The sequence below is a fragment of the Cygnus olor genome, chromosome 10, assembly GCF_009769625.2.
Source record: "Cygnus olor isolate bCygOlo1 chromosome 10, bCygOlo1.pri.v2, whole genome shotgun sequence".
In the NCBI taxonomy this organism is placed as follows: domain Eukaryota; kingdom Metazoa; phylum Chordata; class Aves; order Anseriformes; family Anatidae; genus Cygnus; species Cygnus olor.
The window spans coordinates 14,775,926-14,803,381 of record NC_049178.1 but is presented as its reverse complement, the minus strand read 5'-3'; the positions used below and the strand labels follow the sequence as shown (position 1 = coordinate 14,803,381).

Genomic DNA, 27,456 nt, shown 5'->3' with positions numbered 1-27,456 from the left:
CATCTTCCTTCTGTTCAGCCAGGTAAGTGGCTGGTCTGGCCCCTTCGGGGGATGCCCTGCAAGAAGGACAGGGCTGTCCCCAAACAGGTTCCCCCCAGCACGTTCCTTCCCACCCTGGAGTTCATGCCACGGCCACTTGTCTGACTGTGGAAACAGCAATGCTGAGGGATGCTCATTCAAAAGCTTGCTTTAGCTCTTTCCTAAATTACCTGGTGCTGAGGAGTAATAAAATATTTATTAGATGTTACAAAACCAAACCCAGAACAACAGCATGCTGAGCAGCTAACTATTCCTCCTTGCAGTGGTACCCAAACAGCAGGCGTCCTGAGGAGAAAGTTTTATGCTGCTCTTGGTCGTGTGCTGCAAGCTGATCTCTCTGAGACAAAAGGCAGAGATGCTTCCAGTGGGAATTACCTGCAGTCTTCAGCTGAGCTGCTTCTCGTGAGGTGCGGGTGATGCCAACCCCGACACTGCCTGCAGAACACAGGGCTCCCAGGCTCCGGGCTGTAAAACCCTGCGGGTAAATGCAGGAACTCCCAGGTCCACAGGGGCTGGTTCGAGTCCTCGGGGTGATTGGGACTGGCCACATCTCACTTCACCGACATTAGCGAGGAGTTATACTGTGTGGTTTGATGCTTACCCCAGCCGGTGTTGAAGCCGTGTGCTGTGGCGAGCTGGCGACTCCTTGCTGTGCAGCAGGGCAGCAGCAGGGGCTGTGGCACGCTCGTTTCAGAGGCGCTTGTACAAAGCCATCGAGTTCATCGGGTAGGTGCCTAGCTCACGGCGTACAGTTCTGGTGAATTTTTATGAATCCTTATTATACTCTCCTTTACATTAGCTTTCAAGGCGTGCTGGCTGTGGTTCTTGGATGCTTTATACCGTTGATGTTTATCATGCAAAGCCTGGCAAGACAACTGCCCCATGAGTGCAAGTCACTGTTCCTGCGCACGTGCAGATTTGAAAATCCACTTAAAAAACCTGAAAATCTGCAGAACTTGTTGTAGCGCAGAGCCTTTTCAAAGCGCAAAGGCGTGCAACTCTCAGACTGATTCGAACCCATCCTTGACACAGTGTGAGGTACGAAACCAAAATCCAGGTGTAATGTGTTATTGTGTGTCGTAGACCTTTGGTGAGCTGTACCGCTGTGCGCCATTCGTGTGCGCTCAAACAGCAAAGCCTTTTGGAGAGGGTATGCATTCGGGAGGCATGTTGCCACGTGCAACTTCCTTGTCAGGGAACTTTTCCGTTGCAAACAGCTCCTCTTTGCAAGGCTCGCGCTCCCACGGTGTAGGCGAAGGAGGCTGGAGACAACGTGCGGCGCTGAATGCCAGCTGTTCGCTGGCTGCAACAGCTCTGGAGAAGGTGCCCTGGCTCCCTGCGTTCAGGTTTGTGCTCAGCTCTCAGTCAGATGGAGTGTGTGCAAAAATAACGCGTAGAAAGCAAGCTGCTGCTCGTCGCTTGCCCTGAGGAGGCTGGTGTGCCGTTTGCTGAGGTCTGCACCAAGTAAATTCAAGAAGTTGTCTCCATGATTTGCTTGAGACCACGGTAGGGACACGGCATGTGCCAGATTTGTTCCTCCCCGTGTCTGAGGTCACCAGGTTGTGCTGGGCACACAGTGTCTCTTTCTTTAAAGCCAGACCAAGAAGGTGGGAAGCATTTGGGTGCCCGGGTCATCTAGTGTTTGATGAGCTCTTCCCAAGAACAGATGCTGTTACAGGGCACATCTCTGCTGAGTGTTTTCGTAAAAGCCCTGCAATTGCCTGCTGATGCCAGAGCTCCATGGGTGCCCTGCCGGATCGCAGCACCAGTAGTGCACCATCACTGGCTCAACTCGTTGCATTTTTAATATGCACGTGTGTGGCTGGCAACCGAAGTACTTGTGTGCTTTAGACAGATAAGGGCTGTGAGATCCTGTACTGCATAAACACGCCGCAGCAGTAACCTGGGAGAGTTCGCTTGGGTCCAGAGTCAATATATGCAAGCAGGGCACCCTGCAATTTCTGACAAGAGCAGAAATGACTGATAGTCCTTCTTCGATGGCTGTCACACACTGCAAGTGTGTGGGGAAAGCAGCAAGGGCTGGAAAAGAGAGGGAGGGCGATTAGAATAGATCTCTGCTGGCCACTATGGTGCTCCTGCTTACTGCTGGTTCTGTCTCCCCTGGGTGAAGGCACGTGGGTTTGTATTTGCTTCGGCTGCAGGGAGGCTCTGCCCTGCACGTGTTGAGGCTACAGCCAAGCAGCGTTTGACCTCGTGGCTCAGGTGGTGCAGGTGGCTGTGATGTCGTATTGTTGTGCTTCGATGGGAATGTTGTTCTGTTCCTTTCTGCTATTTGCAAGCACGCTACGGAAGGTAACCAGGTGAGAAGGGGTTTGTACGGGCCCCTTCATGGTCTTACTGGATCTGTGGAAGCTGTTGACTTCATTTATATGCATTTCTAACTGGTCGTTGGCTTCTAATAGTAAGAATTAAAATACTACCCTTCTGAAAAGCACTTAAGCCTCAAGGTGAGTGTTCAAGGGATGTGCCTTTGTAAGTCTGCGGATGGGCTGGTGGCACAGCTCGTGCCTAAAGGCCCTACTCAAGGGCTTTGAGGTGTGGTGCTGGGGCTGTGCCCGTGCAGGGGAGCATCTAGCCGCGGAGCAGCTCCCCCAGCACCAGATGCATGGTCCAGGCAGGGGGCACTGGCGTGTGGCACCTCCGGAGGGCTGTTCAAGGGTTTCCACCAACTCTTGCACAGAGAATCTGCCAGCCCATGCAGGAGGATTTGGGGAGCGTGGGCAGAAAATTGAATGTGGAACATGTCAGACGGGGCTCGTTTTCCTGCAGGTCTTACCGCCATCCACTCCTGTGCTGACTTTCTGCAACAGAAAGTGCTGCAGAAACTAAATTTAGCATGAGAGCAATTTAATTCTGGCTGAAATTGACTTTCTCGCTGACATCCCTAACAGTGACGCGGACATAGATCGATACATGAGTGCTGTTTCAGAGTCTGGCGGGGATGGACATCCAAGGGTCCCGTTAGCCATGGACTGGTCCATGCTGCATGCAAGGTGTGATTGGAGAGGGTTTTCTTTGCCACGGATGTGGAAAATATCTGCCTAGAGCTTGGGATGAGGGGGAGGCAAATGACACTCTGATAGAGAAAAACCTGGTGATTCATTTCCACACCCCCGGGAGTTCATGTGCGAGATGAGTATTGGGAGCTTCTAGGAATTTCAAGAAGCATCGTTTGTTTTGAAGGTAGCCCATTCAATACTGAGGAAGGAGCAGAAAGTATTGCTGCTGCGTATTATTATGGAAACTGAACACGCAAGGTCTTGTGGAGGTTGTCCTGAGAAATAACCTGGAAAAAATAATAAAAATGTCATGCACATCATCAAAAATTCTCTTACGAAAAGCCTTAGCTCAGGAAATCTTTGCTCTTAGAATGTCTTCCCTTGTGCCTCAACACACTGACTTCAATGTTACCTGCAGTTTTCCTATTTTTCTTAGTTTCTTATGGCCTCTCTTCTTTCATCCTTTCTGCTTGACATTCACAACGGTTGCTAATGCAATATCATCAATACATTTAATTAACATTCTGATTTTCTCCTCTTCCAGATAATTAAATGCTTAATAAAAACAGACCTAACTCCTTCCCACAGGTATCTCCCACTTGATCACTACATTGTTTATGGCTTGTCTTATTGCTGGCCCGATTTTCTTTTCAATTCCATCAGCTCAGATGGGTTTGGAGCCTGTTTTACATCTGACGCTGTGTGCATTGCTCAAGAGCTCGTGGTGTCTATCATGCTCCTGGCAAACACCACAAAGGGTTTTAGGTGCCTGACATGGCAGCTATGTTCTTATATACAAAAATTAAATCCTGCCAGCCTTAAAGCCAGAGGCTTTCGGCAGTGCTTTTCTGCAGGGCTTGTTGCAGACCGTGGCCAAGACCGAGGTGGGTCGGTTCAGAGGGATGATGCTTGCCCAAGCCCTAGTGCTGCTGAGCCTTGTTGCGTTTGTCAGACCCTATGAAGTCCAGGTGCTTCCTGGGCTGCTGTTTTGTGGGTAGGAATGACCCTTAGTTCCAGCTGTTCCATGTTTTCTGCAGCAGAGCATAGCTTTATGTCACTTTGATGAACACCTCTCCATAAGCACCAGGATAAACTAATCCCAGATTATCACATCAAATTGCTATTGCTCGCTAACCCTCCTCAGCGTGGTGTTGCAGAATTAATTATCAGCATTCGTGGTGTTCGTTGCCACGGTCCCTAAATGCCCCGCATGGCGCATCGTCTAGATGTAGTGATATTTATCGTTGCATTTGCCAAGTGGTCCCTCTCCTGCTTTTCATCACTAGCGGTGTTTACCAGGCTTCATTATGCTTTAGTCATTTAGAGCTCTGTAGTTTTTAATACTTTATTCAAAGCCATTTGGACACTTAAAGCCATTTTTTTTTCTTTTATTTTAATGGGCTTGTTTCTCCTGCTGGCATACAACTGAGGGAAAAAAACACTCCTTTTACCCTTTTCTAGACCTTTATCTTGTTTGGTTCCTTCTCTTTTGCCTAAATTAATTCTTATTGTCAAACCTGAAGTAGCCACGTAGTAAACCTGATGCAACTACAGCTAAATCCCTGCAGCCCTTCAGCATGAGCGTTAGCTGCATCTTAAGATGTTATACTGGGAATGCTGGTACGTGGCTTACATACCTGCTGTGGCTTTGTCTGTGCAACAAGCTGAAAAGGCTTTTTTTTCCTTTTTTTTTTTTTTAAAGCCATATCTGTTTTTAAACCGACAGATAAATTGGCAAAATAATAGCATGTTATCTTACAAGGCTGGAAAAAAACCTCTGTAAACCTTCTGTTGGTGTCGTTGTGCCAAAATTAGAACTGTCTTGTAAGTTGTACCAGCTGCGTGCTGGACAGAAACTGTTCTGAGCAGCAAAGACACAGCAAAGAAAGTCCTTGCTTGGATAAGAACAGGCTTGCCCTTGAATTGGCATTAAATGGCATTAAATTCTTTAACCATTGGTTTTGAATGGGGTTTCCTACGTGACAAGCCCATAGAAATGAGCAAACAAAAAAAAACAAGAGTAAAGGCCGGGACCCCAGAGTGCTGATGACTGCTGTCTTTTGCAGCCAAATCGCAGGGCTTCCAGGTCAGACATTAAACCTCATCTTCTGAAAGGCGAGGAGATGGTAACTGGGGAAAATACTGCCCTGAAATATTTATGCCTTTGGAAGCACACACACGATGGTCTGCTTTTGACTTTAGAGAACCTGAAGTAGTAGAAGTCTTGCATGCATTTTGTGGTGGCAGAGTTGTTTAGAAATGATGTTCGGGACGATTTTGGTGCTCATGATTCTTAGATGAACAGGATGAAGAGTACACGTGTGTATGAACACACGGGTTATTCCTCACCTATTGCTGCTGTCCTCAAAGGAGAGCAAAAATGCACATCATAAGCATGCTGATAAGATATTGTAGAAGAACTCATTTGTTCTTTCCTCATACATAAACCTTTCTCGACTAATTTTGTCCTTTTGGCATGTTTTGCAGATAAGTAAGCAGCAGCTCCAGACAATCAAAGATCGTTTCCAGGCCTTTCTCAATGGAGAAACCCAGATTGTGGCAGATGAAGCATTTATAAACGCTGTCCAGAGCTACTATGAGGTAAGGAGAGATGATTTCACTATTCATGTGAATCACTGGTCTCGCCTCCACTCACAGACTGGGTCAAATGTTGAACTAATGGATTCTTTGTCAACAAAGCACAAATAAAAGGCAAGTGCAAGGCTTCTCCTGTTTGATGTCTGACACATCACAAGGTTTGTAAGGTTCAGCGTTTGGAGATGCGTCATCCATAAGGCAACAGTGGCAACCCCATTCTCTGTGTTGTATCCCATAGCTTGATTATGGAGAAGATCGTCCTTCTTTTAAGCTGAAAAATACCTTCCTGATGTTTTAAACAGCCTACTTAAAAACAGGAAAGATAGTGCAATATGAAATAAATGTCGTGTGCTCTGTGTGAAAAACACCAATTAAAAATGGGCAGCGTATTCAGTTCTTGCTGAATCTTTTGTGTTGTGTCTAATAGATTTTGGGATTTTCAGCAAAAGTCTTTTCTTTTTGGTAAGTCTTTGCATGCACATACAAGTGCTCTAAAGCAAAGGGGGAGAAAGAGGAATGTACACCTACAAAAACTAGATGGTACTAAATAATGTGAAACATCCTTCATAATTGTGCAAAAGAATAATTATGTATGTCTTTCTTTTTTCACCTCTTTGTGTGCAGCCCTTAATGCTGCCTTTCATATCTTTTCTCAGAAGGAAAGAGCTTCTGTTTTTGAAGGAAATCAGTGCTTGTAATTTGTATGAGAAGCACCGCTTATTTTTTTTGCTAGCCTTTCTGCAAACCATTTTTCTTTCTCCCTAGAGCTATTCTGTTATAAAAGGTGAAGATTTTGAATTGTCTATATAAAATATTTCCGTGGAAGTGTGATCTAAGAGAAGACCAAAATCAGATACTGAAACTGAAGAGAATTTTAACTCTCTAAAACAACAACAGAAAAATGGTAACAGCTGCTTCTGTCTTAGGAAAGCACAAATTATCCCTGGATTAACTCTATTAAACTGGCCTAATAGTTACTGCTCCATCATTCTCTGTACAGGAAGGAAGCTGCGAGTAATTTACATCTCTTATCAGAAAAGAAATTGCCAAGGGATCATCAGTTTATCACGGCTTCACTGAGCAGATGCTCTTAGAGAAAGTTTTGAAGATGGCGTGAGCTGCACTTTAGGATATAAGAGCAGCATAATCTGTATAGATAAGATTATTGGGCAGGAAAATGAAACTGCTTAAAAACAGACAAAATACGTTCCATTTCCCCGGTGGCTCTGGCTAAAAGCATGTCCTGACCAGCTCCAGAAGTCCTATGCTATGTAATTACATCAAGTAATCAAACTTAAAAAGAACAGCTGATCAGAACTAGATGTCTGTAAACTGTCCATTTTCAGCTCAACAGGACACTTCACAGGCATTGTCCTACTTAATGCAGGCCGCAGAAAGCATGATGCATCACTCTGTCCCTTAGTGCAACTTTCTTTTGCTTCTTTTTAGCTGTCAGTTTCCTTTCATTTACAACAGCTTACTTCCAGCTTCCGTGCAGTTGTAGCATGGCTGCATATGTCTTCCTCAGCACCATCTGTGGTGGCACAAGGAAAGCCTGGCAGCAGAAAGCCTTTGCCCTCTCTGGATGCAGGAGCAGCGTTTTCTGATGGTGCCCTCCTTCCCTTGCGTGTGTAGGTGCTCATCCTTGATCAAGCCATGGTGCAGTCAGAGCAGATCCTGCTTCATCTTAACTCCTGCAAGTCTCAGGGCTCTGTGCAAGTACCTGTCCCTTGGATTGACACTATCTAGAAATCTGCATTTAGGTACAGACTTACAAAGCTGCATGATGAGCTTTGGGCTTGGAAAAGACTAGAACTTGGTTTAGGTTTTGTTTTTTTCTCAGCTGAAACTGAACATCTCTGTTCAGGATATCAGTGCAGAATAGGATCTCTTCTCTTCAAATATTGCCTAGGGATTTATTTTTTTGTTGTTGTTGTTGGAGAAAGAGGCAAAGATGATGTGCCAGGTCAGGGATGTGTTTGACGCTCTTGCCCTGAACATGTTTGCATGGCCATGTTCCCCTGTTAAGTCAGCTATCAAGGGGTAAACGTAGGATTGTTGGTCTTAGGTGAGTTCCCAGAAAGCATCTGCGAACATGGAGTGCCATGTTGTTGAGTGGTGTAAAAATCTACCATGTCCTTAGGTCATCCTTGAGCTCTTTAATTATCGAGAGCCGACGGATCCACCCCTGTGCTGGCACAGCTTCTTCCAGCCAGCAGCATTGATCAGTTCTCAGCATCATTAATAAAACAGCGCTTCTTGCTAGGCATTGATTGCTCTTCTCTGTTCAGGGCTTGGGAGAGGAGAGCCAACACAATATCCCGCTGTCCCTCTCTCATCCTTTGGCTCTCTGTTGTTCCCGTGGGATCACCTGCTCTGCAGGGCCCTTTTATGTCTCGACCCTTCTGCTGTTCTTGCAGCAGAAAGAGCACCTCCCTCGAATGCCTTCTCCCTCCCTCCTGCTGTCAGCATCCTGTGCCTCGCGGGCTGTTCCCTCTGCACAGCCTCCCCAGGGAGCCTGCAGCTGCCCTGACCCATCCTGTGCTGCTTCAGCAGCACTGGGATGGATTTGGCCTCCTCCACCTGTGGCCGTGCCACATGCTGTGTGCCTTCTAATGATCTGAGTTGTCTTGATGTTCACCTGCAGCGTGCAGAGACAGGGCAGTTCATCCCTGTCTTTCTGTGGGCTTGTTGGTGCTCTTCCAGTGCTGATTGCACGTCTTGGAAAGACCAGGGAATGAGAGAAGTTTTGGGACGTGTTATTTAACTGAAGGTAACATTGGCATTAGACTAATAAATTTATTCCTCTCATCTTGTAACAACCAGGCAGCCTGCAAAGATCTCCTCCAGTTTAGTAGTTAAATAGAAGTCTGGTCCTTATGTCAGAGGTTCCTCCAGTGCCTGGCTACGTGGATCAATGCGATGCTGTTAGCTTGAGTAGGATGACAGGGCTCCCTCTGACAAGGCAGCATTTGGTCAGGTGGATGTTGTTATACAGTAACTTTCTTATTAAAACATTTGATAGAACAAAATATAATACTGCTTTCCCAAAGGGCATTTATGTATCTGGCAAAGTGTGACCATAACGTTGTGCGAAGTCTTAATTGCATCACAGCGTGTCCATTTTAGCAGACACAAAGCAGAAGCTTCACCTGATTTCATTACGCTTCCCAAAGTGCAGATGAAACCTCTGTCAGCCTGGCAACATCTGGTTGCTGACTGGGAAAGCGCACTGGCGATGAGGTTGTGGCTTTCCCGGCAGTGAAACCCTGTTTGTGCTGCTTCTGGAGTGAGGAGGGAGATTTATTTTTTTTAAGTGACACCATTTTAAGTCACCCTTTTGTCGCAGGTGTTCTTGAAAAGCGACCGCGTTGCAAGGATGGTGCAGAGCGGAGGGTGCTCAGCGAACGACTCCCGAGAGGTCTTCAAGAAGCACATCGAGAAGAGAGTGCGCAGCCTGCCCGAAATCGACGGCCTCAGCAAGGAGACGGTCCTGAGCTCTTGGATGGCCAAGTTTGACGCCATTTACCGTGGCGAGGAGGATCCCCGCAAGCAGCAGGCCAGGATGACAGCGAGCGCGGCCTCTGAACTCATCCTCAGCAAGGAGCAGCTCTACGAGATGTTCCAGAACATTCTGGGGATCAAGAAGTTCGAACATCAGCTGCTGTACAACGCTTGTCAGGTAAGGTCCTCCCCCAGGCTGGGTGGGAATAGAAGGGGCCTTCCTGGGGCAGTTGCTGCTGGAAAATACTGCTGTTACAGACTGGAAACTCTGGGTCTGACCCGGTGGTTTTTGAGGGATCTTCCCCAAGGTCTATCAAGGAGAAGAGCGTTTGGGTTCACAGTGGGATTTTTGTGCACTGTCAGTTCTATTCTGGCTACCCAAGTGAGCTGCTTTCTCTTGTGTTTTTCTCTTGGTTGGCTGCTTGGGGTTTTCTGTAGCTATTTCAGAGAGTCTTTATAAAGTTTTCTTTCCTGAAATCCCATAGAATGGTTGAGATGGGAGAGTTTCATTCCCTTAGCTCTGTGTCTGGTCGAGCAGGTGCCGAGGGGCGCCATTTTGTTGTGCCTTGCTTGCCTTTACGCTGTCACATCACCCGCCTAAAGGACAGAAACACTTTATTGCAGCCTGCAATAACCTCACTAGTGTTTGAAGCCCAGCTGCCCTGAGGGTGAATGTCTTATGCAAACTTGCTTTTTTAGGGGAGAGGGGAAGCAGAGAGGGCCTGCAGGCCGGCATCTTGGTTCCTATGGCTGTCACTTCTCAAAGCAGAGAGCATCCCAAATCTCCATCGCCTCAGTTCTGCTCTGGTTGCAGAGTTCCCAAACTGATGAAAACCTCTCCCGTTCCTCTCTTCTTTTCCCCCGGTGAGACCCAGTTCCCCAGGGGCACTGGGCTGGGGCACCTTGCAGTGCCAGCAGCTCTGGCCGAGGCTGCCCAGGCTGTCTGTGACCCAGATCTCAGTCCCCTGCTCTCGGTTATAAATATCGCAGGCGGGATAAAGGATGCCAGAGTCGCAGGGAGGGTGAGGTAATGCTGGGGAAAGTCTCCTGAGGAGGAACAGGCTTCAATCTCTTCCCCTTAATTAAGGGGTTCAGCTTCTTATTGGAATTAATACATTCAAGACCAATTCTGTCTTTCTTCTGTCTAGACACCTCCAATTTTTTTCAAGAGATACAAAATTATTTTGGATTTGTTTTTTATCCTGTAAAGAGCTTCATTATCTTGTATTTGTTCTTCTTCATGGCAGTCCTTTATGGCAGAGTGGGGAGAGGATAATAAACGTCCCTGACTAAGGCATCTTCGTGGCAAAGGCGGCAGCGAGGACTGCATCAGTCCTCATAAATTCTGTTTACAAACCAGATTTCGTGCCTCCCTCCCATGATGGAGGACTTCTTTAAAACCCAAAGCGTGGATCGAGGGCTGAGTCAGTTCTGCAGCTGTTGTTTCCTTTTAACTGATACCCACCCGAGCCCTTGGCCCCTCATCCTCCCTTGACCTACGCTCAGCTAAGGAACTCAGACGGTTTTGTATGAGCCCATGTGATCCTACCCTCTCACTTTATGGTTCCCAGGGATGCAGAAACCAGTCTTTAATCACTGCTGCGCTGCTCTGTAGATGATCTCTGCTTATGAAAGCCTTTCTGGCTGCCACCCTGAACCCAGTGGCAATTTGTACTGGCTGCTCCCCACAGATTGCCCTGTTGCATCAAGCAACATGTTCCCTGCCGTAGGTCCTAGTTGTACTCTGGTAGCAAAGGATTTAATTCTGGGGCTTTTCTAATGCTTAGAGGCAGCAAACCTGTAATTTAAGCTTCTGGAGAATGACATAATTTCTGTTGGGAGTGAGTATTAGCATGGAAGTCGCTCTGTTTTCAATACCTGGCTAGCAGGATTAGCTATGCGGAAGGGGAAGCTCTTTGCACAAGGCAGGGCTCAGCAAACCTCCCCCTCGCTCTCCGTAAGGCTGCAGGGGAGGCAGTGCCAGCAGATGGAGGAGGCGTTTTTTGGGATGGGGGCCCCCAGGGCCTCGCTCCCCTCGCACGGCTCGGACCTCGTCCTGCTCTCCCTGTGGGAATGTGGTGCTCAACCTCTGCCTCCATCACCAGGGAGAAAAGTCCTTCAAAACCTCATGCGGAGCCTTTTTGGAGCTCAGGCTGGTTTGCACAGCTGTTCAGCCTGGGGAGAACTAGGGCATTTCCCTTTGGTGAAATAAAAGCGAATGCAGGAGCAGTGAGCACCCGGGGAAACTACAGGCTCTGCCATGGGGACCCCTATTTCAGTGCTACCTGTGGCCATGTCATCTGGGCCAACTATACCTATCAGAGGAAGCTTCTGGTGTTGTAAAATCCCCTTCCCCCTGATAAGGCCACTGTGCTTTGCTAGTCAGCTAAGCTTGTGCTAAAAAGCTGATGATATCTTTGTGTCTGGCTTTGCATCCAGCAAAATCTGGAGCCTGCTGTTACCTGCAGCAGGTTTCCACGACGCTCAACCCGTGCTGTGACCACAAGGACCTCTGAGATCTCCATCCCCAGCCTTAGGAGAGCACCAGCAGCTGCTCTGCGCTTTGGCTGGGAGCAGAGGAACGGGTCCAGGTTTTGCACCGTGTGTGCTGTGGCTGTGGCAGGACTGGGAAATGCTTCTGCATGGCTCCCTTCCAGCTTCTCTCCGTCTCCCCACCAGCTTTGAATTTTCATAAATTTTCATTTGCCTTATCTGTGTGACAAGCACTCTTTTGTAAGCACCTCTGCCAGCCCGTCAGCCTGTCCTGAAAATCAGCAGCGAGCTCCCTTTCCAGGTGGGTTTGCAAACACCTCTCAGCCTGCATTTACAGCGGTACTGGCAGCACGGAGCCCACACTTTGCCCTTCGTGGCACTGGCCCACAACACCTGAAAGCGGCATTGATTTCCAGCGCGATGGTCTGCTTCAGCCCGTCAGTGTTCGTTTGCTTCCCCGTGAAGACACACTGACACGGGCTGGGTAAAACTGTTGGGCTAATGAGTGAAATTACTGTGGTCTGACTCTTGTCTCATCACAGTTAATTAGAAGTAAAACTTGAATCCTTTTCTTAATAACTTGACTGATGCTTCCGTCACCTGTTCCCTAAGAACAAAATACGTCGTATATTCTGGTTGTGGATAAGCTATAACTGAAAGGAAGACGTTGGCTGGTGTTTCCCTGGACATGATGGCATTATAACGTCCCCAGCCATGCGGCACGCTGCACACACCTTGGGATGGATGCATTTGCTTTCCTCCCCCAAGCAGGGCACCAGCAGCCTCTGCTGCAGCCCCTGCCAGCCGCAGGCTTTGCACCCAGGCTGAGCAAACTTTGCAAACAAATCTGGGGGCAATAACGAACTTTTCCGCAGTGGTTCAGTGCAGTGTAAGCTGTGCTTCTTTTTGCCCTCTGCTTATCTGCTGTCTACGGGAAGAATTAGCAGAGGGCGTGTTTCCCCTGCCAGGCTGTCTGAGCGCTGCTGCTCGTCGCAGGCGTTGGCGCGTCGCTGTGAGTGCAGTTTATCAGTCCCAGGCCTGGAAAAGCAAAGCAGATCGGCCTCGTGTTGCCCCAGCCATCTGGGAGCAGAGGGGCCGCAGCCAGAGCCCCTCGCTGTTGGCTTTGAGGCTCAGCAGAACCCCTGCTCTGTGCCGTTATCCCGCTGGCGGGTGCTGGCTTTGGGGCGATGCAGAGTCCTGCTCCCAGGCAGGGTGAGCCCCAGCGCGCACCATCCAGCAGCTTCTTTGGGTGTGGGCTCCAGATTGCTGGCTGTTGGGGTGCAGCTTTTAAAGCGAAATGGAGCAGTATGTTTTCCCCAGACTGTGCCACACAAAGGGTGCCCTGGATGGACCCGGAGCCCCCTCGGCAGCACGTGCAGCAGAGGGAGGTGGGAGCGGGCGCCGGCTGGCTGGGTGCCTCTCCCTTGGCGTGGTGTGCAGCGAGACTGCCCCAGAGGCTGAGCAAGAAGGCAAGGGGTAAGAACACCTTGCCCAGTTATTGCTCTTCCAAAGCAAGGAATGGAGCCCTGAACGCTTGCTTGAACTTCTCCTGCAGCCTGGAGGAGGGAGCTTTTCTCCCTCCCGTTACATCACACCCAGTAATTGCATAACGATTGCGTCACCGGGGCTGTGTTCTCATCCCTTTCTGAAATAATATTCTACTTGTGCAGGAGGATGATGATTTATAAAGGGATTTTTTTTTTTAATACAGTATCCTCAGGTGGAATGAGATAAGTGTATCGTTAATGCGATAGTGGTGATGCAGCAGGATCTGAGATAGCAGAAGGGATTGATGTGCCTGGAAAGGCCTTTAGGAAGCAAAGATGCGACTGGTGCTGTACTAGGATGGTGTGGGAGATTACGGTGCTGTGATGCACAGCCTATGACTGGAGCATTTTAAATAATGCGGAGATACTAACGTGGTTTTAGTCGTCGTCGTGTTTTTGACTTTTGCACAATACGCACCATGTGGATGGGTGTTTCTGCTCCGCTGGAGGCAGCGAGGGAGCTGAGCATCCCTGGCTGTGCCCGCCAGCCCCTCTGCTGTGCGAGAGGCATCCCTGGAGGGAGAAGGGTGTTGAGTCTTGGGTTTCTGGTCCCAGAACCCACTGACAAGGCTTGGGTTTAGCTTTTCCGCTCCGCAATGAGCGTGTGACCATGGAATAGTAATGCAGGAGAGATTTTTTATTTTTTTTTAAGGTGCTGGGCAATTCCCGACTTTAGTCCTTGCAGTCAGCTTTTCCCTGGGCACAGCCCTCTTTCCCACTGATGGCTGAATTGCAGCAGCGTCTCTGAAAGTCAGGCCGTGGTCTCATTATTCCCCATCTGTAGGGCAGTGATGCACTTTTCTAGCTCATACCGTCTTTGAAAGTCACTTTTAGGCGTACTGTCAGGGAAGGTGCGGTGCCGTTGACCCAGCTGCAGCAGTTGTGTCCGCCCTCCCACTTGGGAGGAAGCGCTGCACCCGCAGGCTGTCCCTGCAGGGTTGTCTCAATTCACAGGCTGCAAATTCAGCCTTCCCTCTTCCTGGGCCTGAAGTGTCCCACGTACTGTGGCGTTCCTGTTAAGTGTGAAAAATGTCTGTGCTAAACTCCCAATTTCATCCAATTCCCTTAGATTTAGCTGCTTGTTTTTACATCTGAGCGTGTCAAAGCTGCTGGGTAGGACATAGTAACACGTGGCTGAAGGTCACGTTTTTCAGCATGTATCCCTGTCCACCTGGGCTGTAGGTAACACATCCGAGGTGTATGCACGTGTGTGTGGTACAGTACAGACCGAGGCCCAATAACACCTAGAGGGATCAAAGCCACTGGTCGCTGCGATTGTTTTTGCAAGTTCTGAGGACCTGTGGTTTGAGCTAGGAAACTCTTCAACCCAAATCTCGCCAACCAGAGCCGGTTTAAAACTGGAATTCACTGTATTGACATTTATTTTTGCAGCTGACTTAGGATGCTGTGTCCAAAGGCTGACATTTCTCACAACGGGGAAAGCTCCCTTGCCAAAAAAAACGGTTTCAGAGCTGCTAATAGAAAAGATGTTTACAATTTTTGTCCTGAATCAAATGTTTGATTTTAGCTCAGGTCAGTATTAAAGGTAATTCGCTACGGTGGCATCTCACCTGCTGCCCGTCTCTGCAGTTCAGGTGGCTTTCCTGATCCCGATTCACTGTGGTGTGTTGAGACCCGGAGGCTGTAATTGTTTGCAGAGATGCTCTGGTGGTACTTGGGGGACGCGGTCCGGTTTGGTCCAGGGCTGGAACAAGCAAGGACAGAAACTCCCGTGAGGCACCGTAACGGCTCGGACAGCGGGATGAAGGTTAAGCTGACCTCAAAATCAAAGTTTGGTTTGTGTGGCTCCTCCCGAAACCAAGGTTGTGGTTTTTTTTCTCTGATGAAAAATTCCCAGCTGCGCCTTGCGATGAGAACCGAGCCCAGGGTCATCGCACCCAGCATGGAGTCACCTGTCCTTGCGCAGCTGCCTCTTTAGTTCGGGGATTTTTAGAATCAGATCATTCTCTTCTGCTCCCTGTGTATCATTTTTGAAGACCAAAAAGCAATTCTGTTTGATTCCAGCTTCACCCTGAAGCTCCAAGCCGGTGAAATGGCCACCGGCAGTTGTGGGCATTTAAATGCTGATGCAAGGCCACCAGCCCCCGAGGGCTGCCCGGGCTGGGGACCTGGGTGCTGCGGGTGAAGGGAGGCTTTGTCCAGCACCACCGTGCTCTGTGCCAGCCCCAGAGCATCGTCCGGAGCTCCTTGCTTTTTTATTTCCCACCCTTTCTCTCCTCCAAAACACCTTTTGGTCTCTCCGCCAATTTCCACGCTGAGAACGTTACCCACCCCTCCCCTAGAACAAAGCCACCGCCAACAAAAACGGGCCGAGGTGGTTTCAGGATGATCAAAAGCCTCCAAATCCATAAAGCATCATACTCTGTTTTCAGTAATTCAGTATTTATTTCCATGGAAACGGAAATGGCAGCCCGGAGCCTTCTGCAGGGTTGTAATTACTCTTGTAGCAGCCCGTGGCAGCCGCAGCATGCCTGTCAGCGCTCGAGTGTCTCCTAAAGACGGCCGGGATTTAGCGCCGGGCGGGATATTGAGGAAGGAAAAAGGGCTGGGAAGTGAGTGCTATTTCCCCCCTTCACAATAACGCCATGCAGATCCATGCAGAGATTCAGGGAGGGGGGAATTGCCCTTCTTCATCAGCTCAGTGGTATTTTGCACAGGAGGGAAAAGATGCTGGGAGGAAGGGGTAATGCAGGCTGGGGAGGCACGTGGTGGCAGCAGGGGCAACGCTGCCAGCCCGCTGGTGTGTGCCACATTGCCCCTGCATTTTGGGGAGGAAAATGCAGAAATCAGTCTTTGTCAGGGCGGAACCGCGCCGCCGAGCTTTCGGCACCGGGTGTCGGGTTTGTGCAGGACGTGTAAGGACGCTTGTGTGCGTTCACTAGCTGTAGGGCCAGCTTATGTGCTGTGCTGGTATGGACTTAGAGAGCAATCTTGGCCCCTGTAATTAAATTTAAAGCAAATTAGCTCTTCTATTAAACAAAATAAATCTGATGGAGCCGAATGCCGTATTCTGTAGCTATGGCTGATCAATCGCTCCTGCAAAGAGCAGGCAAATGCTGCTGAGCAGATGGTCTTGGCTGAGGCATGGTCAATTAAACTAATTAAAGATGCTTTCATTTAATCAGAGGGTGTTTTAACCCTGTTAGCTGCCAGTTGGGAATGTATGTTTTCATGCACTAGGAACTTAAAGTTCTGGCCCTACTGTGGACATCTTCTGGTTTTACAGCCCCTTTACAGAAGCCAGACTAGAGTGTGCATCCAAAGAGCAGATGTTTAGCAGAGAAATTATAACGTCATGCAACAGCAGAGAAGACGTGCAGACGAGGAGTAAAGTCACTTGCTTCTGACACTGACCAGAGATGTGTATCAGACTGGAGACTCACTCCCGCACCCAGTCCTTCCCATGCTACCTCCCGCCAGCCTTCCCTCCTCTTCGGGGGGAGGATGCCTCTCCGCAGCTTAGCCAAGTGTCACTCGTTCCACTGGCAGCAGCAGTCAGGGGCGGCTTGCTAGGGCATGTTGCTTAAGGGAAGGGAAAGGTTTCAGCATCCAGGCAGGTTCTGGGCTGGAGGAACAGCCTCTCGTTTCTGCTCTCTGCTGTCATGCAAAACGTTTTGGCTGCTGGGAACCCCTCCACCGTGGGGTTCTGGAGATTAATTTAATTCCCGATTTGCTGAAGAAACCCACAGGGACTCATTTGAGCCCAAGTTCTCTTTAGGTTTGCTTAATAGAGCACTCGGTTAATTGGGCATCCTTGCCATTTCCCGTCCCCCCCACTGAGGGGCTGCAGCAGGCCACGACCAGGGGTGCTCTGCATTTCCTGCAGCCTCTACAAATTAAATTAGAAACTGTTGTGCTTTATCCAGAGGGCTGCGCGGGCAACTTCACGCATCAGACCAGCTCTATCTTGCTCAGCAATATTGATCCCTGCAGGTACGTTAGGGCTAAAGCCAGGATGATTTTCAAGATGTTCATCCTTTGTGAAATGGTTCTTATTCTGTTCAGTGAGGGGGGTTTTGTGGTGCAGTGTCAGCTGAGTGCTCTTCATTGTCTTTGTGGACTGATTAATTTCCGCATTTTAAGGTTTAAATTACCATCAAGATATCTCTTCAGTTTTTTCTTTCAGTTGGCCCATGAATACTTTTCATCATCTGCATTCATGTTGCAAAGGAATGAGTAAAAAATAACCATGGTTACCTTATAAAATATCAATGACTTGACATTTTCAATCTACCTTAACCCCTCTGTTTAGGCACTGCTAATTCTCTTCTTTCACCGAAAATCTAGTTGTTGGCATGACTTTCCTGCTTCTCAGCCAGATTTATTTATTTCGTTGGATCAGGAGCCTCATTTCACATGGATATTTGTTAATACAGTTCTGAGTCCCTGCCACCACCTTGCGCTTGGGAAGGAGTAAGCTGAGCGGCAGATTCCTGGCACCAGGTAGGACCAACTGGGAAAAAGCCCAAAGGGCTGAACCGAGAGCACCCGGTAGCTGACGGTGTGCTGATCTGCTGATGCTGGCGTTGGCAGACTAGCAGAGGGCTCTGGGACGGGAAACAGTCGTCCTCAGATTTTTGACTGGGAGGGCATTTCTGGTGTCTTCTGCCTCTGCTGGTGCCTGGCTGCTTCCGCTCTCAGCTTTGTTACGGGAGCGGATCAAAGCCTGCCAGCGGTCAGCGAGATGCACGGACCGTCCGTGGCACAGCTAGGGAGACGGTGATGCTGAAGCATTGGGGAAAGTTTTGCAGGAGCTAATGAAATAAGAAAAGTTCTTGAGCATCATTAAATGCGGCAATGTAAGGGAAATACAGCTTGAGAGCATTTCATTGGAGAGGAGATTTGGAATGGCACAAAATAGAAATTGCAGAGGTGTTCCCTTTGTATAGGCAGAGAGGAAACTACTGATGAGAAGTGGGGAAGCAAATGGAGAAATTCTGAATTCAGGGAAGGCTCTTTGCACTGAAAACCCCAATGATCTCACGGGACACACTGCCACTGCACAGCCGCAAAACACCTGGTGGGTCTGCTCACGGTGAAGCCAAGCCAAGTGCTGTCCATCGCTGGGGTATGGTAGCCAAAGGTGATTCATAGAAAGTAGACATTTTATTGCTGATCTCTCAGAAAGCAGCCTAAACTTTAACTGAGAGTAGCTGTAGGGCAGATTCTGAGCTAGGCTTCCATGTGGTTCCCGGAGGTGGGATTCAACTCTCAAAATACCACGTTTATTTCAAGCAATCTCTTGTTGCCCTAACTTTGAATTCAGTGCAAGCCATCAGAAATAAAATCCAGTTCCTCAGCAAGTCCTGTGTTTTATTAGGAAAGGAAAACGTCACCCCTCCTCTTTGTCTTTCCCTCCACCAGAGATGGCGAGCAGAAGACGTGACAAAGAAGTGACCCCACTGGCCCCCTTCAGAGAAAGTAATCTTGTTTTTTATTTTAGCAGGATCTGTTGCCTGCAGTACATGTTGCTGTCAATCAGCCCAGGAGGCCCTCGGAGACAGAAGGGGTGTTATCCAGACCTCTCTCTCTTTAAGCAACTAACTGCTAACTGCAAAAGAACCCATATGTGATGCTTATCTCGAGGAAGGCAGGAATACTTAATAAGACATAACTGGTGCACGACCCGGCACCGTGTTAATGCCTCTTTCTCTTCCCTTTAACTGAAATACAATGCAGCGGCTGGAATTTAATTTTGCTCACAGGACTTTAATTTGAATTCCCCATGAAAACCTCAGTGCTTTGCAGCTCTTTCAGCCCTCGTGCGTGTATTTTTGTCACTGAAATCCTGTTCTTTTTATTGTCTTAAATAGAGCGATCATTCTTGTGACATACATCATCTCCTAAGTGAATATTTTGAAAGTTCCGTATTAATATTTTACTGAGTTTTCTCTAATCCTCATTTCTGGAAGAAATAGTTTCTCCATGGCTGCCTCTTCCACTTTGCAATCCATTTTGTGTTCAGTGTTCCAGACAAGAGAATTATTAAAAAACAGTTAGTCACCAGTCCTTTCCTCCCCTCGCTGCATTTCAGTCTTCAGACTACCAGTGTGTCCGTGCTACTTGACAAACACTTGACGACACAACTTGGGATGCGATAGTCGATGTCATTTTAATTCAAGGGAAACTTTGGAAATCAGACGGATCCGGCCACAGAAAGAACTGCATGAATATAAAACACTGCGAGGTTAATCTACCCCTCTGCTTCCAACAAAAGGACCGAGTTAAAAATAGGGGATAGGTATATTGCTTAAGAGAAATGAGATGCCAAGGATTTCTTCAAAAAGATATCTAAATAGGCTTATATTTGTTCCCAGTGAGCTGACTACAAATTGGGAAATGATCAACAAACTAGATTTCATGCATTTCAAAGGCTCACTGTCAATATCCCTACCCACAGGGACTGTGACTTATATAAGCTTTTCTTTACCTCTCTTTCAGTGCTGAGTTTTCAAACTCAATATACTATGTTTTTCTGGAACATCTCATTTTGCTCATTTTGAGAGAAAATAGAGTGCGAGCTCAATGGGGAATTGGATGCAAGACATTAAAATACAGCCTCTCACGCATTGAAAACACAGCCCTGATAATGCCCTATAAAACTCTGCAGGCCTCCATGGCGCAGACTTTGCTGCATAATGCAGGGCAGTGATGCCTCCTAGCCAGCACGGTCATGGGTTTTTCGTGTGCTGTAGCCTTTGGTCCAGTTCTTTCATCTCGGAAACAGATGGCAATAAGGGGCTGGGGAGGGCCGTGGTGATGGCACGATCTTCTTCGTCATTCAGCTGTGAAGCCTTTGTACAAAAGGCACCGCAGTCGGCAGTGGAAGAGGGAAAGCAATTGCATCCCGCTTGTCACAGAGGTATGGTGGCAGAGCATCTGCTCCTCCCAGAGCACTGTGCTATCAGAGGCAGCACTGAGCTGGCGTTTGTGGAACACAGAAGAGTCAGAAGGCAAGAGAGGGATGTGTGCATCTCTGGGGGTTAAGCAGCCAGCCTAAAGCTGGACTTCGGGGGCCTGTGTGTTTTGCCCGTGCCACGGATGCTGTAAAACCAGGGGCTGTGGATGCTAGGCAGGGAAGCAAGCTGAGTTTCACAGCGTGGCTGTACATGAGCCCTAAGCGTTGGTGGCACAGAAGAGCACGGTGTGACACCTTGTGTCAGGCCCTCTGGTGCCTCTGGGTGACCGAGCTGCCACCACAATTAGGCTCGGGCGCTTTCCGAGCTCCTGGGCACTGAGCTGCAGTGCTCGCCTGTGTGGGCTCCCACCTTAACCTGCAGCGGGCCAGCACAAACTAGAGGCATGTCCCCCAACAAACGGGATCGCGGTGCAGATGTGTAATTTTGCTGTCCTTTTCTGCACGCTGCCCGGTGAGCGAGGCTTGCAATGAAGAAAGGTGTTGGGGAGGAAGCAATGACAGTGGAAAGACAATGACCCATCGAGAAGCACGCAGACTTTGTCCAAAGCCCCGCTGAGTCTGGTTAAATGTGTCTGCTTGTTCTGGCATGTGCTGAGCGTGTCCCATGCTCTTTTCTGCATCCCGACCGACTTCCGCCTTGCTTGCAGCTGTGCTGAGAACAGCAGCAATTCTGCAGGTCGGTGGTCTCCAGTCGTCGTCAGTCCTTAGGAAAGGAAACCAGGCAAGATCTATGGTGTCAGTATTTTGCTCAGAGCATCAATGTGAAAAAGGTAAAACACAGGGCACAGAAAACAAAACGCAGGGTCACGAACAAGGCTGGGGGATCTTGGCAGGTAGCGGCTTGCCGGCAGGATGCCGGAGGGAGGCATTAACCGCAGGCTGTGTGCGCGCCTCGGCTGTTGTTCCACTGCAGGGGAGCATCAGTGAAGAGGTTCCTCGTTCCCAGGCTAAGGACCGTGAGCCATTGGCTTCTGGGGAAGTCTTTTCAAACCTAACCGGCTTCGTTAGTGACCTCGCTAAGTTCAGAGCCGGCAGTGAGAAAGTCTCGTGCGTGGCTTAACATACAAAGTTGTAGCGGTAGAGCAATGAAATTGTCTCTTTTTTGTTCTTGACACCAGTCATTTATCCTGCTGGTATTTCTGCTGGTTTGCTGGCAGGCTCACGCTTTGTAACATTGGTGAAATAACTGCAGGCAGTGAGCTTGACTTCCATTTCCAGGAGTCTTGCATGCCTGTGTGCAGAGCTGAGACCAGAACTGATGAAAAATAGCTGCAAAACCGAGATGCAGTTTCATGGAGAAATTATTGACACGTTAATTAAATCGGTGAGGGCTGTTGGATGAGAATATTATTTGCCAATCACAGCATTTTATTGTGTTTTAAAATCAGTTTAAAACCCAGTCTTCTTTATTTCTGATATGTGGAGCATATCAGCAACACTTCTTCATCACTGTACCTGCCGTCTCCTTGTGGCTCGGAGTCTCGTTCCCCACATTTCTTCCCTGTGCATATCCAGATTCTCAAAAATGCCTAAAATGAAGCGGCCTTTTCTGTCACTTTGTAACTCAGTTCTTCATTCACCTTTCCGCTTGTGTATTTTCTCTTCCATTGGCCTTTTTCTTCCTAACAGTAGGTTTTGGCTGGGGACAGTCATGCTCAGATGGTTAAATAGCAACCAAGCGTAAATTAGCTGAAGGAGCTGTGCCCGCCACTGCCTAAATGAATCCAGAATAACTTCGTGGAGGAGAGCGGCTGTCAGGGCAGGGGAGAGCAGCATGTTTCAGACCTGCTTCGGGTCAACGGAGCTGGAGAGGGCAATACAGGTTAGATTAGCAGAAGAGCAAAACACTATAAATACAGGGTTATACGCTATCAAAGATCCATAATAAATGATGGTGGTGGCTTGCAAGTACACAGCAGCATCTGGTCCCGTTAACATCTGCAGTATCACGAGGAGGCCTGCGCAGTTTCATCGAGGTGGGTACGACGGCTTCCCTCGGGAAGTCCTGCTGGCAGCACGATCCTCGAAAGGGATGGATGCGCTGGGGCTGTCCCCCGTGCACCGCCGGAGCCTGCTGCCGCCCGCCGGCACGCAGCCCTGCCCCTTCCCTGCTTCCCTGCTGCCAGCCCCGCGCCTCCCGGAGCCCTGCGCCTCCCGGTCCTCTTCCTTACCACTGACATCGGCGGCTGTTCAGGGTCACTGCCTGGGCAGTCTGTTCCGCCGTCATGTATGGCGATTGCAAAACAGCCGAGAGTGCCTGGCAGCTGGTACAAATTTTATTTTTGTGGCTGCAAAGAGCCAAAGACACATTCAAGGAGATAAATGGGATCATTAAACTTCCCTATCGTAATGCCAGTCGCAGTTTCATCCCTTGGATGTCAAAAACCGTAAGCAGTATCAATGAGCAACAACAAAAAATACTATATTTATCCCAAGTATACCAGCAAAAACACTGTAATTGTAATGTACAGGCCCAGGCTGAGGCTGTAGCCCTCCAGTGAGTGGTCTTGGGGAGCCGGGGTAGCGACAGAGGCACTTGCTGGCTCAGGGCGGGGTGGTGAAGGGTGCAAGGGCAGCCAGGCAAGCGCGGCTGTCTCTGACGGGCTCCGTGCTGCACCAACCTGCCACAGCAGAAGGGGATCTCTCCCCGCTGTTGCGTGAAATTGCTGGATGCCAGACACGAATCAGGAGCAAATCGCCGCTGTTCAAAGACGGAGAGTTCATAAGAATCGTTAATGATAAAACTGTCGGTGTGGGTCAAGTCCTGGGCAGACTCGAGGAGGCTGCTCAGAAGGGTTACGTAGGCCTGCTAGCAGGGTGAGCAGAGGAAAAATAAATGGGTCAAATAAAGTCCTGCTGGAGAAGGAGTAAATGCCCACAGATAGCATTAAATCAGATGTAACTGGAAACCAACAGGGACAAACTCCCTGGCAGGGGGTTGGAACTAGGTGATCTTTGAGGTCCCTTCCAACCCGAGCCGTTCTGTGATTGTGATTGTAAGCTCTGCTGGACGGGAATTGGCTTGTGCCCAGCACGGCCCCTGCAGAAGGCAGCGGCAGTGCTCCTGCAGCAGCAAATGCAAGGGCAGGGCTCAGAGAAGTTCACCAAGCAAAAAAAAAAAAAAAAAAAGTTCAGCGTGAAATGAGAAGGTTGCTTTTCAAAAATGACATGAGCTGTCTGCTGGAGAGCTGTCCAGGAGTGTAATGCTTCCTGCGTTCCTGCCTTGAGACTGACCAAAAGCCATTCCCTCTGGTCTGATGGCACTGATCCGTGGGGACACTTTTCCATCTGCGCTTAATGTGAAGAAATCCCAAACCCCATCTGCCTCTCCTGGAGCACGTGTGGGCACAGGTGAGCTGGAGATGGGGCCGGTCCTGTGCTGCTACAGCGGTCTGCCTACTTTGTGTCTGAAGCAACCGTGGCATCCCTGCTTTTCTCCAGATGCAAGTCTGTAATCCCCAAGATAATTTCTAACAAACTTTAGAGGAAGATACTCTTTTATTTTTTTTTTCTCCTCCTTTCTTTTTTCCTTTTCTTTTTTGTCTGCTTCAAAAGAGATATCACAGTCTGGAGGGGACGTGCAGGTGCGGTGAGGGGGATGTACGGCCTGTCCTGAGTGCTGTTCAGGCAAGAGTCAGACTTGGAGTAGGGCAACAAGATGCAAGGAGAGGTGGTGACCGAGTTGTGAAGGGCTTTCAAGGTGCTTGTGTGTGACGCTTGAGGGCCGTCAGCCGAGTGATTCCAGAGCGTTGGCGCAAGCAAGGAGCACGGAGTACAGCCACGGTGGGCGTGCTGAGGTCTCAGGCCCTGCTGCCAAGCCCCCAGGATGCACGAAGCCTTGGCTTTTGCAGGCAAGAAGCACCAGGCTTTGAACTCTGCATGGGTCCAGGAGGAAGGCAGGGCCGAGGATGGAAAGACTGAACAACTCGTTGGAAGAGAATATGTCTTTGGAGATGGGGAAGCGTGCTGAAGGAGGGATGAGGATGGAGAGAATGTTTTGGGGTCTGGTGAGTGTAAGGTATTGACCACACGTGGGTTGCTGGATGGACCAGGGAGAATTTAACTTTCAGAGCGTCTGAAAAAACTGTGAGGCTAACTGTGCATGAAGAGGGTTGAACTCGTGGGCAATGCTGCAGCTGTGATAGCTGCTCAGTTCTTGGCTAGATACACAGAGGAGCCCTAGGTAACGTTGGGGGATACCGTTGTCCATCTGTAAGGCAGTAGAAAGACCTCTACTACATCCAGGTGTGGGATCCATGCTATAGAAATGTGTTGGAAAGATCTTAGCAGTTGCATGGAGGGACAAGGAAGTCCCTCCTTTGATAATTTGGCTTACCTGGGGAAATGGTTCAAGGTGATTTGACCTGTTTGCAGATGTGTTGGAGCACTCTTTAACTCGGGGCGTACGAGTGCAGTACCACCCAGCAGTGATGCTGCAGGGTGAAGGCAGGCAGGTGCCAGCCGTGCTCCTGATACGGCAGTGCTGGGGGAACCGGGCAAAGGCTGTCACAGTGTTCCCCTCTCCTGAAGCACACGCCGTATGTTTTTCTGGCAGATAAGCTCACGTTTGAACGGAGGGGATGGCCTTGACATCGCAGACATAGACTGTTTTACTAGCGGCATGCAGGAGGTTGTGCTGGAAGGTGCTAGCCGTACATTTCGTGCTCAGTCTCATGAGCCTTGAGTGCTGGGCAGGTTTCGGACACCTGTGTGAAAGCATCAGCATACGTGCTGAGCACAGCGTTGGAACAGTCCAGTTCTTTAGCTGAACTTTGTCCAGGACGATTATTTCAATGAGGTGGGCTCCGAGAACCGGCCCTGCAGCCAGGCAGGTTTGTGCCATTCCCTGGTCACCTGCAGCCTTTGGCACGGGGACACACAGGGGATGGGGCAGGACGGGGACGTGCAGGGGACCGGGCAGCTCCGCGGGGCGCACACAGCCTCGCGTGGTGCAGATGAGGTGACGGCACGCGAGGGGACCCTGCTTTGCCAAAGTTTGTTACAAATTCCCATCTGCTCGGAAGCAGAGCCTATACGGTTTGTGCCGCGCAAATAATTATTTGTTACACGTTTTAAAACACGCAATCCGGCCCAAGCACACGTATTTCTAGCGTGTGTCGCTGTGCAGCCGAGGAAGCTGGCAGCAGTTCTGCGCGATGCGCGGGGTGGGGACGGGAGGTGCTTACCAGCACAGCCACGGCGTGATGCGTGTCCCCGTGCTGGTCTTGGAGGAATGTCTTGCATCTCTCTGCTTTCAGCAGCACATCCTGCAGAGCAGGCACACGAGTGGTTTGTAAGGTAGGCAGCCTCTGTTCCCTGCCAGCCCCGGGGGCGTTTCTGTGCCCCTGGGGACCGCCGGTGCCCAGGGACATCTCCGCAGCATTGCAAGCCTTTCGGCTCCCCATCGCTCACCTGCATCCCCGGGGCGGGTTGCCCGTGCAGGGACAGCCCGTGTAGACCTTTCAGCAGCTTAGCGGGGAAAGCAGGAGGAGAAGAGGGGAAAGCGGCGCATCCAGAGACATTAAAATGCAGAGGGCAGAGCTGGGAGGAATGGTCCCTGGAGGCACGGTTTCTTTGTAGCAGCTCATGCAGTCTTGGGATGAATTAAGCACTTCGCAGATTCTCAAGGAACTGGTTGAATTTTTTTCAGGAATATTTCACTGCCACTCTAAAGACAAAAAAAAAAAAAGAAAAAAAAGTGAACCAGGGACTGATCTAAACATTTTAGGAACAGACCAGATTAGTTTTTTTAGATTGCAGAAAATATAGTAAGGAAAACTGTCTGAAAACGAATGCCTTTTGAGGGGGTGGGAACGGTTTTGGATTTTGCTCAGCCTTTAAGCCAAGTGATTCAGTCCTTCCCTCGGCTTCCATGCAGGGTCACGGGGTGAGCCTCACTTTGTTCCCTTGCGTCTGAGGGGCAGCAGGGGCAGGTGCCGGAGCCTTTCCCAGCTGTGCCAGCTCTCAGCTAGAGTTCTCTCCCTGCCCTCAGCCCTTAACAGCTCGCAGCATTTGGGCTGTCACTCCCCTCTGAGGCTGCTTTTTCCAGTTGTTTTTCCCCACAGCTCCAGGTGGAGGGAGAGAAGGACAGCGAGGGAGCTGCTTTTCTGCATGGCAATGTGGCAAGGGGAGCAAGCTGACCCCACAGGTCCTTGCACACACTCAATATTTTTTCCGATGCCCTGGGCACTGGTTGCAGTCCCTTGGTTTCCATAAATCTGCTGTAGCAAACAACTTGATTAATAGTGAGATGTGGAGGGAAGGGATTTCAGCTGCAGGCTCTGTGTGTGTGTACGTTCCCGTAGCTTCAGAGCCTGTAGCAGCCGATGGCACCTTCAGCTGGAGGAGCAGGTTGGCTCTAGCAGCACAATTTTGATGCGGTTACAGAGCAGAATGCAAAAAGCGCTGAATCCCCTGAGAGTGCTCCAAGCATTTCTCTTTAATCTCTTCATTGGTTATTTATTTATTTTTTCTTTCTGAGAAGAGCTCCATCTGCCACTGGAGATGGGCAGGTACAAATGCTGTGCACTCGTACCTCCAGCCTCCAGCTGCATGTTCTGCACTCCTGCACGCCCTTCCTGCATGCGAAGTGCACTGCCCTCGGTGGAAGCTTAGAGGGGAAGGCTGAGGGTGGAATACAGATGAGGTGGGATCAGAGAGCAGGTCGTCTCCTTCTTTTCGCCGTGCACTGCCATTCGGAAGGCACCAGGAGACCTCAGCAGCAGCAGGGACTATCATGCCATACTCTCAATGTCCAATATATTTTCCCTAACTCAGTAAGCAAAAAGCCTCCTGCCCTGGTAACATTTTCAAAGGGAAGAGGTCACGCCTTGCTGAATGTAGTTTGAAATAAGCGGCGTTGCCTCAAAAAGCAGGAGATGAGAGTGCTCCTTGCAGACGAGATGTCTGGAAGAGTGACGGTGAGGCGTGACCCACCGCCCAGCTCATGTCCCATCCTTATATCAATCTTCTTCTGTTCACGGAGCTCTCTTCGGTGAGGAGGGGCTCTGGAGTGTCTCCTGAGCCTGTCCGTCTGCAAAGACGTGCCATTCGGGCTGGCACTGCTCAGTAAAACTTGGAGGTGGGCTCCAGAGCTCGTGCCAGGTGGGTGCTTCTCCCTCTTCTCCAGCACTGCTGCATCCTGGCACGTCCCGAAGTCCAACCTGGGTTGTGGTGAAGGTGTTGAGCAGCTAGTGTTTGGTTTCGTTTTCATTAAAAGGATAATTCGTTTAACAGTGCGAAAAACAGCTCTCCACCCTGCGGGGATGGAAAGGCTTTGCCTGGGGGCTCTGTCTGTGCTAAGTTAGGGGAAAAT

General features: G+C 49.5%; 1 protein-coding gene across 12 annotated transcripts in view; it reads left to right on the top strand.

The window, feature by feature from the left end:
- The window catches only part of CADPS (calcium dependent secretion activator), a 203,115-nt gene that overhangs the window by 31,062 nt on the left and 144,597 nt on the right, over positions 1–27,456 (top strand). For all 12 annotated transcript variants that reach the window (XM_040569331.1, XM_040569338.1, XM_040569336.1 and 9 more), the window contains exons 2-3: positions 5,547–5,660; positions 9,007–9,339. In XM_040569331.1, coding sequence (XP_040425265.1) covers positions 5,547–5,660; positions 9,007–9,339 — 447 coding nt within the window. The remainder of the gene's footprint in view (positions 1–5,546; positions 5,661–9,006; positions 9,340–27,456) is intronic.